General features: G+C 38.8%; 1 protein-coding gene across 1 annotated transcript in view; it reads right to left on the reverse strand.

Annotated features, from left to right (window-relative positions):
* The window catches only part of si:dkey-85k7.11 (endonuclease domain-containing 1 protein), a 3,045-nt gene extending 2,508 nt beyond the window's left edge, over positions 1–537 (reverse strand). The window contains exon 1 of the mRNA XM_014028406.1: positions 250–537. Within this exon, the coding sequence (XP_013883860.1) occupies positions 250–537 (288 nt within the window). The remainder of the gene's footprint in view (positions 1–249) is intronic.
* Between the last annotated feature and the right edge of the window lie 9,757 nt (positions 538–10,294).

The raw sequence follows: 10,294 nt of genomic DNA on the forward strand, positions 1-10,294 counted from the left end.
CTCTCAGACTGAAGAAGTCTCTTGGAGGAGAGACGAAACGTTTCATTAGAGAAGAACCCGTCCAGAAGACCTATACAATTTTTTTCTTTTTGATTGACAATTAAACTACTTGAACTTGAACTTTGTAGTAAAATCAGCTAAAGTGAATGCACTTATTTACAGTTTTAACTTATGTTGAAACTGTTTTAGTTGGGAAAAATATGAACATGGTTTTAAATATTCAGCTTTGTGCAAATCCTTTGTCTCTACCTGAGGCTCATACATCCAGGGTGTATCCGCCCGCCTCTTCCCGTCAGACTTCTTAAACACGTAGGCCGAGTAAAGGGGCAGACGACGGCTGCTGTCGTACAGCGTGGCGTAGCGCAGTTTGTCTGCATACTTCTGGCAGATCGTCTTCAGGCTCGTGCCTCGGACCCCCGCCGGGGAGGTCTGCATGTAGAAGAACTGCCTGCAGTCTCTGAAGCTGCTGGACACGGCGGCGGTCAGTGGGTGGGCCGTCGACACCAGACAGATGATCAGGATGTAAAGCAGGTGCATCTTCGCACGGCCGGAGGGGTTGGAAAGTCGGCGAGGCTAACTCTCCATCACGGCACATCTTCCACGTCCAAACAAAAATGAAATATATGTCCAGAGTGAGGAGTGTTCTTTTGAATGAGTGCTGCTTTTCCTCTAGGGAACAGTAAAGACAGTTAGACAGGAAATATGCAAAGCAAGGCAAATCTATTGGTTGGTTACTGAGTTTATCTGGTCCAACAGCCACGTTCCTCTGCACAGACGTTCAGCTCAAAACTTTCTGTAAGACGTAGACATGCTTTTTTTGATCTTTTCATTGCTGGCCATGTTGATGAAATCTCTTTATTTGAAACTAAATGATATTAAATCTTGAACACATGAGCAGAAATCATCATTTGCATGCTCTGTCGACTGTATAATCCTTCAATTTGAACAGTTTCCCTGTTAAAGATGCGTCTTTTTCTCCACATGCACAGGTTTCTTCTCCACTCACATATTGTTTGTCTTTATGCATAAAGTTAAAAGTGAAGAAGAATCCAATACAGGATCTGTCCATCTCCCACTCAGCTCTCCTGCAGGCCGAGCTGACCAATGCAGAGCTGCTGGGACCACGCTGGTCGGCAGGAGCTTTGATGTGGTCACCCTGCAGCGTAAACAGGCCGCTGGAAATGGCTGTGAACAGCAGCTGAACACTCTTCACCTCGGTGTGTGGGAAGCTGCACAGCCTGCAGGTGGTGGAAAACCAGAGGTGTTTGAAACCAAAAACAAGATTATCCACCAGTAAAGCCTTCATCATGGGGAGTCGTATCGATGTGAAAACCGTGGAGACGAGGCCGGGGCCTGAACAGATGCTTCCAGGTCAGCTTCATTAACCAACGAGTTAATACTACAGCTGAGAAATAATACAGAGCTGTGAAAACTCTCCTTGGTGATTTGTGAATAAACTGTAATTAAGCTCATGCTGCTTGTGGGCTGTGGGGTGGCACGTTCTCACCATCATGAGGGTGATCGAGTGGAATCAAACCAAAGCCATCCACAACAACGTGGAACCAGGAGTTCTACCTGGAAACAGCTGAGTCGCTCCAGAAGAGGGAGGTGAGGTTTGAGGTTTTGTTACGACAGACAGAAAATCCCCCCGGGGTCCTGCTTCACCTCGGTCTAATCTGGGTCGGTCACCTTTATGTGTCCCATGAGTCACTGTGGTTTCTTTTTTATACTTCTGAGCTGCCTCAGGTCTAACTGAGGACACGTGGCAACAATGATAACCATGAAGAAAAGACAATTCCTCTGAGGGAGTTGTAACTTTACCGATTCTGTTCATTACTTTCATGGACAGAATTTCTAGGCGCAGCCGAGGTGTTGAGGGGATCCGTTTTGGTGGCCTTAGGATCACATCTCTGCTTTTTGCGGATGATGTGGTCCTGTTGGCTTCATCGGAACGTGATCTGCAGCTCTCGCTGGAGCGGTTCGCAGCCGAGTGCGAAGCGGCCATGATGAGGCTCAGCGCCTCCAAATCCAAGGCCATGGTCTTGAGCCAGAAAAGGGTAGAGTGCCTTCTCCGGGTCAGGGGGGTCGTCCTGCCTCAAGTGGAGGAGTTTAAGTATCTGGGGATCTTGTTCACGAATGGGGGAAGAACGGAGCGGGAGATCGACAGGCGGATTGGCGCAGCGTCTGCTGTAAAGCGGGCGCTGTACCGGTCCGTCGTGGTGAAGAGAGAGCTGAGTCAGAAAGCGAAGCTCTAGATTTACCGGTCGATCTACGTTCCTACCCTCATCTATGGTCATGAGCTTTGGGTCATGACCGAAAGAACGAGGTCCCGGATACAAGCGGCCGAAATGGGTTTCCTCCGCAGGGTGTCTGGGCTCTCCCTTAGAGATAGGGTGAGGAGCTCGGTCATCCAGGAGGGACTCAGAGTAGAGCCGCTGCTCCTCCACGTCGAGAGGAGCCAGTTGAGGTGGCTCGGGCATCTGGTAAGGATGCCTTCTGGACGCCTCCCTGGTGAGGTGTTCCGGGCACGTCCCACCGGGAGGAGGCCCCGAGGAAGACCCAGGACACGCTGGAGGGACTATGTCTCTCGGCTGGCCTGGGACCGCCTTGGAGTTCCCCCGGAGGAGCTGGAAGAAGTGGCTGGGGAGAGGGAGGTCTGGGCCTCCCTTCTGAAGCTGCTGCCCCCGCGACCCGACCCCGGATAGGCCGAAGAAAATGGATGGATGGATGGAGTTGTAACTTAAAGCGTAAATAAAGAATTCAACAGTGTTTTAATCAGAAATAATAAAAAATATAGTTTCAGCAGTAGCATTAAATATATTCTCAACAGCTGGATTATTATTGGCCAGGAGGCTAAATGGCCTTTTCATATTTTAGTGAGACTCAATTCAAAATTAAATTTTTATTGTAAATTTAAAGAGTCTGGGTGTTGCCATTTAGCTGCTTTGAGGGGGGATTTCTGGTTGATAATTAGTTTTCTTTACAGCAATCAACACTTCTCACTGCTTAAGTTGCACCACTGATGCTTTATCAAATGTGTGCTGTGTTTTGGCTTGGTGACAGCAGCTTCAAGGGTGCAGCCTTGTGCCTTTTGACATTTGTTTAAAAAGGAACACATGATAAAAAAGGGAAAACTATTTCTGCATACTTTTTTGTTTTTTCATGAATGTAGTTACAGCTTCAGTAAGACTTGTTCAGTTCAGGTGTTAAAAAGCACTTAACTAAACAAAATGATGCTAATTCTAATAAGCAATGAGACCAACAAAATAGATTTTCATACTTAATACCACATAATTATTATATTGATTTTATTTTTATGTAGGCAGATAATCTTATTGAGACATTTAGTGTCGTTTAACACAGGCAGAGAACGTCAGCAACATAATAAACAATACAATAATAATAAAATTGATGGATTTTAAAAAGGGAACAGTTTAAATAAAACCTAAAAACTAAAGCTTTGAAATGATTTTTCTATTTTCTTTAAAATATGTTTCAATAAACAGTGTGTGTTTTTTAAAACAAGCATTAATTTAGCTTTTATGCACTTTGTTAGTATAGTTATTTCATTTTAAAACCAGTTTTGTCATCTTTGTTTATGTTGTCTAACACCGCCCCCTGGTGTTCAAGACCGAGTACTGCAATACTCAGAACGTAGTACGTGGTAAACTTGGAGGGAGACTAAATACAACATTACACGTTTGAAACACAATGCATTCAACACACGAGTTTGGTTTACTGAGAACAACTTTATTTGTAAAGAACTCCACGGGTACGTAGAGTACGCAACGTATTGCAACGTACGCAACATGCAATAAAATGGCTTCGTTGCGTGGAGGCTTGCGGGCTAATTAAGCCAGGTAAAGCTTATTTAAAATAAATAAATAAAATCCGTCCAGTGTAATAAACAGTAGGGTGGTATGCTGGTGAAAAATAGGGGTGTGTTTGCTCTGCTCCGACATTGGTTACCAGCTTGTCAGTGTCCAAGTCACGTGGTGTCCCACGGACGGCCATGTTTTCCCGAAACACAAACAAGAAGAGAAGCAGCGACTCGCAGCAGCAGCAGACACATACTGATACTTCAGCGACCGTTGGAGGAGGAGGAGAGCGAGAGCGACAGAGGAAGAGAAAAAAAAGTTAATAAATAAAACGCGTATTTTTTTTTTGTTTCCCGAGATTACTATCGAATGAATACGTTTACAGTGTTTAAAAAGACCAATGCATACGATATTGTGGCTGTAGACACGCGGCGCGGACATAAACAGAAGGTAAGGTTCCTCTTTGCAGCCTCGGCTAACGCACGAGCTAACAGGCTAATCTCTGCTGCTTTCAGGCTCGACTTGTCCTCAAAGCTAACCGCGTTCCTTAGATCTGTTTTACACACGTAAACCCGTCCCGGTTGCGGGGTTTTATGTTCCTGTCCTAATGCATTTGGGCTAAACTTGGAGGATAGGACGGGGACTGGATGTGGTGTTTTGGCTCCTCGGCGGAGCAGGCCGGGGAGTCTCCTTCCCAACAGTCCGCCCCCTCCGCCATCATATCTGGTGTCAGGCGAATCATCGCACCAGGCCTTCCCGATCCACCGCATACCTTCACGCTACTTTAAGTGGTAAAACCGACTTTATTGTGATATTTACAAACATATAAATTGCTGTAAATTGTTTATATCAGTTCTGCTATGCCGTTAGCTGCAATTAGCTTAAAAAGACGAATAATGCTAAACGTTAGCATTCACTGAAGCTATTTTCGTGTTAGCCGCCGTTTGGAGTTTTAGCATTTCGTTGTTTTTCCAAAGTTTTACCTTGTGTTTACTGAGTGCTGCGAGCAGCAAAGACTTACCGAATGCGTGGGAAATATTTGTTTAGTGCTTAAAATCGTGCACCTGTTCAAATGTGTGCTTTTTTTAAAAAAAAAAATAATTATTTTCGGTTTTATGACTTTGAGTTTTATTGTTAGAAAGTTTCTCTGCTGATAAGAGTTGACCTCATTGTGTGTTTGTTGTTTTAATAATGACTATTAATTATTTGTTTTAATTTTGCTGTCTGTTAAAAATATATATAATAAAGTCCACGTGCTGAAAATCACAATGTTGACAAAATTACAAATTCACACTTTAACAGAGAGCATTATTTATTCAAATTTACTACAACTACAGCTGCTTGGAGAAGACATCCTAGTTGTAAAATTGTCAGTTTATTAACATGTTTTTTAATATGTTTAATACAGTATATCAAATGTGATTGTTTGCTTTTTATAGCACCCTATTTTGTTTTTATTTACGTTTTTATTTTAAAGGAGTAAGCCACTCAAATCCACCTCATCTAACACTAGAACTACAAGCATTTTCAAACAACTCCTTTTTCTACCAAAGTCTGCCAAATAGCAGTGCTGGGGGTGATTTGCAACCCATTAGGCCATCTTTTGTTATGTTCCAGGTAATGCTAAACAGGGGTGATGGGTGATAGTATGAACCATGTTGATCCGACTTGGAAAAGAAAAGAAAAAAACCCTGATTTTAACCCGTCCTGATGCGTAAAGAGTGCTAAAAATATATTTGATCTGAATTTGAGTCATATTGACTTGTCAAGAAAAAAAAGTTTGCCAGTGGGGTGAGATATTTTGACATAAAACAAGACAAAATGTCCTGATAAGATTATTTTACTTAGGTTTTTATGAAAGTTTAAGTAAAAAATGTATTTTTTTCAAGTAGCTGAGGGTTGTTTTTGTATAAATTTATGTAAAAATATCTTTACCTATTGGCAGTTTAAAAAAATAAAAATTTCTAAGGTAAGGTATTACTAAGGTATACAGTATAAGGTAAAAAAACAAAACTGAACTTTAGCTATTTTGACCTATCAGTATGTCACCTTTTTCAGTGTGAAAACAGTCTAAATTTGTACAAAGGAGGCATACTTGAGATGTTTTGGAATTATAGTTCAAATAATGTATTTGTGTCAGTTTCACATTATTTCAATATTATTTTTATAATAAAGAGAAAGATGACTACAGACATATAAAAACTTGTTAATAAAGTGCATAAACTTTATATAATAAACTGCACAAAAGTAAATAGGGCTACATACTGAGTGAAACTAAATAGAATAAATGTTTCTCAATATAGTACAATATTACAAATATACACAATGAAGGTAACTGTGTAGGACTGTACGATATGGCAAAAATTTCAAATCACGATATACATTATGATGAGTGGCGGTAACGATATATATCACGATATAAAACTTGTAATAGAAAATAAATAAATCGCACATTAACTGAGTGGAATAAATATGTATAGGTAAAAAATTAGACCTTAAATAGTAGTTCTGACATGAAATACTGCTGATAACATTTCACCAGTATTTTATTTTTACTTCTACTTGAACAAATTATGCATAAAACAAAATCAAAGAAAATACAACTTCCTACTCAGGGATAAAGAGAGGAAAAAGGCTGAGTTTTAATAATTTGAAATGCTAGGGGAAAATACAAATGATGGTAGAGCAAAAAGGTTTTCCCTCTTCACTTCTATTATTTCAGTAAAGCATCAGAATTTGATGTAGATCAGTCAGTCCACCTCCTTATGTCCTGTTTTAAAGGCACAGTGTGTAGTATTTGTTGTTTTCAGCGACATCTAGTTGAGTAGTTGAATCGTCCTCCCCCCACCCCCCGCTTCCAAACACAAAGGAGTYGCTACGGTGTCTCTCAGGTGTCAAAAACCTTTGATAATTCCAACCGCGATGTCTACCAGCAGCTTCAGGGCTAGTGATGTTTCAAGTGGTCAGATTATGAGCTTTAATAAGTAAAATTATCCCAGCTACAATGACAGACAACAAATATTACATTCATACACTGCTCAAAAAAATAAAGGGAACACTTAAACAACGCACGCTAACTCCCGATCTTAATCAGTGAAATATTCGCATTGAGTACTTTGTTCTGTACAGAGTTGAATGTGCTTCACAAAAGTTTGATTTACTTGGACTTAGCGTGCGTTGTTTAAGTGTTCCCTTTATTTTTTTGAGCAGTGTAGTATTACAACTAAAACCGTTTTTTGACGCCGCCACCGCAGTTTGTCCTTCATGAGCCTTCATAGACAAGATGGCGGTGCAAGATGGCGGCTGCCTGTAGCGGCGACCTGCGACCATGGAGATATAAACAGCTTTTTATACGGTAAAAATAATAAAACAAGGTCTTAGTCTGTCATGATTAGACATGTTTTCTATTATTGTCATTAGTGATTATCTCAATTTCAGCTAAAAGAATTGACAAAATCCTACACACTGTGCCTTTTAGTCGTACGAGTCGACGTGCCTTAAACACACTGTGTGATCCTTAGTTTAACTTAAAGAAAAGTTAATATTTGAGCCTCTCTGTAAATGAAAGTGTACATTTGACCTGCTGACTTTGTCCAACAGCCATGGACTTAAAATGTGTTTATTGCAAAAATATTAGAGGCACAACTGATTTGTTTAGGCTACTCAGGAAGTTTACTAAATATAGTTCTGCAATCACATTTTTCTGAGCTGCTCTGAATCACAAACTGTTACTCAACATCAACGAGGCTCTAAAAGTTAGAGAAAACCTGATAGCAGCTGTGAAACACACGGGGTAATATCAGCATCGTATTCAGCAGTTTAATGAATCTTTTATTGATTTGTGTTGCTTCTTACAGTTCTACATAATTTATTCGAAGTAGTAAAGGAATTAAATGTTGTGCTTTGTGTCTTTGAGCATTTAAATGTGTTTTTGCCTGCTTCATGTGTAAGTTTTGTCAAAAATTTCACAAATTGGGTTGTAAATTTAAACTTAAGAGACATGCAGTCATTTCTTTATTGGAGCAGCTAAACTCTGTTTCTAGACGAGTCTTAAAAAGTTTAGTGATTGGGCAACATTTGACGCGTTCATTACTTGTGTTAAAAAACTACTTTAGTGAGTCGTCTGATACGGTAATGGTTTAAAATAGTCCCTCAAACACACGTTTTACTAAATTATGATAAATAAAAATAATGAAATGAAACAAACACCAAAAAGAAGCACAATTTGACACCAAAAGCAAATACTTCAGGCTTTGAAAAATGTCAAATGACTATTTTTTTATCGCTAATAGAAGCACATCTGTAAGACTGAATAAAATTCATATTTTAAAATATTTAAGTCTGTTTAATAATTGCTTAACTTAAATTCTTTAAATGGATTCTAAACTAAAGTACCCATAAAATACAGTTTGACTAAAAGTTTTATAGCAGAACCAGGGGTCTCCAATCAGTAGCTCCTGGGCTCATTTAAAGTAGCTCTTCACTGCTTATGAAAAATTAGGAGAAGCAAAATTTAATTTGTCACTGGCCAACCAAACTTTCATTTAACTCCAAACAATCTATAGATGTCCCTTCCCCTTGGTTGTCAAACAGTTTAGGGCTATAATAATAGGGCTATACCCTAATAATAATAACCCTAAGTTATTAGTGTAAAATACAATACAGTATAATATGAATGGATAATTACAAAAAGCACAATTATGTAAATTCAGTGTTCTTTGTAATAGTTTTGTGTGAATTGAAGACAAAGTTTTTGTGCAAAACAAACTTATTCCAATGGTTTTATATTTTAAATGAAATGTTGCAAAAAGTTGGAGACCCCTGCAGTAGACTAAAGGCCCTCTTGCACAATAACCATTTAGACAACTTATGCGTACTTATGAACATTTTATGACTATTTTACTCATTTCTTGTATGTATTCCATCTAATTGTTAGTATTAAAGTATGTAGAGGTCCATCTTCAGCTTAGACATCTTTAATGTTGGATAAAGCTTTCATATGTTAAAAATGTTATAGTGTGACGGGGTCCTACGACATGACAGCAGTGCAAAACTTACCTCAGAAGTAAAACCTTTTTTAATATAATGATTATAGTTAAAATGGACATATCAACTACTAAACATCCTTGGAATTGTATCCCATGTTCTACTCAGACTTTACATTGTCTTTGTGTATCAACATGCTTTATGATGCATGGAGGGACCAGTTGTCAGTCAACAAGACGTTGTAGTTTATACAAAAATGACCACAATCCAGCAGTATTTTAAAAACTGCTAAGTTTTATAGTGCAAGACAGAAATTGCTAATGATAGTTATAATAGGCGATTATAAAAATAACCATTGGTGCTCAAAGTGATAGAGTTGTAGCGTGCTAACTAATTGATAAATCATTGGTCCAATTTCCTCAAAACTTTAGCAAATAATTCATTTTCTGAACATTAAATTTTCTATAAAATCAGATACTAGTTGGAGTTTTCACAAAATAAACTAAAGCATTCATCACCACTAATGAATACACAAGTTAATATGAATTAAAGATATAGTTGGTACAAAACTGTAATTTATTTTGTGACCTATGTGACAGACTTTGAAATTAATTAATTAAACAATGAATTATTTTTATTTTTTGCAAAAAATATTTATTACTTAGTTACAACATATCAATAAAATAGTGGGAATGCAGTAAAAAGCCATTATTTACTATGTAATAGGGAACCCAAGACTGCAATATTGCTGCTGTTTTTGTTATTTATGTATAATAAATTAAACTAATTTAGGTCAAGGAAGATGGAGAACAATTCTTTCAACTAACAGCCATCAATAAGTTTAACCTGACCACTAACTATTTCAGATCTGTAGGGATGCATTTGTCTGATTTGTGAGCGTACACTTTTTAAATGAAGCTCCCTGGATGTTTTCATTTCTGTGACATTTTCAGGAATAATTCCCAGCCAGCTGCAGAGCTTAAGAAGCAGCTGGTTCGGGACCAGAAATAGTTCTTTAATTTATTCACTGAAAAAAAAAAAAGAAAAAAAATCCACTTTGCCTTCCTGTGCACTCAGAGCGCTGTAACAGATTGATCAAACTGAGCTGCTACCTTTCACTGTTTCCGAGGCACACAGCGTGAATAATATTGTCAAAGCTCTGCAGTGGAAAAAGAAGAAAAAATTAAATATTACACCACCTTTCTTCTGAATATGTAGGTGGACTTCCAACTGCTTCAAGTGCACTTCCATCAGCAGCTAATTTATCTAGTTATTTATTTTTCATCTGATTTCACCGTCATCTCTAAAACTTCTCTCTTTTTTTTTCTCCAGTGGTGCAAAGGAAGGAGGACAGGAAATTAAGGAGTTACCTGGAGGGTCTCCGTCAATCCACATTTCAGCTGGAGCGAGAGGAAGAAGGCACAGAGGGGAGAGAAAGGAGAAAAGGAGTGCGAGTCGTGTCTGCTTTTGGCAGCTGTTCCAGCAGCCGA

This window comes from Austrofundulus limnaeus, unplaced genomic scaffold (genome assembly GCF_001266775.1).
Source record: "Austrofundulus limnaeus strain Quisiro unplaced genomic scaffold, Austrofundulus_limnaeus-1.0 Scaffold758, whole genome shotgun sequence".
In the NCBI taxonomy this organism is placed as follows: Eukaryota; Metazoa; Chordata; class Actinopteri; order Cyprinodontiformes; family Rivulidae; genus Austrofundulus; species Austrofundulus limnaeus.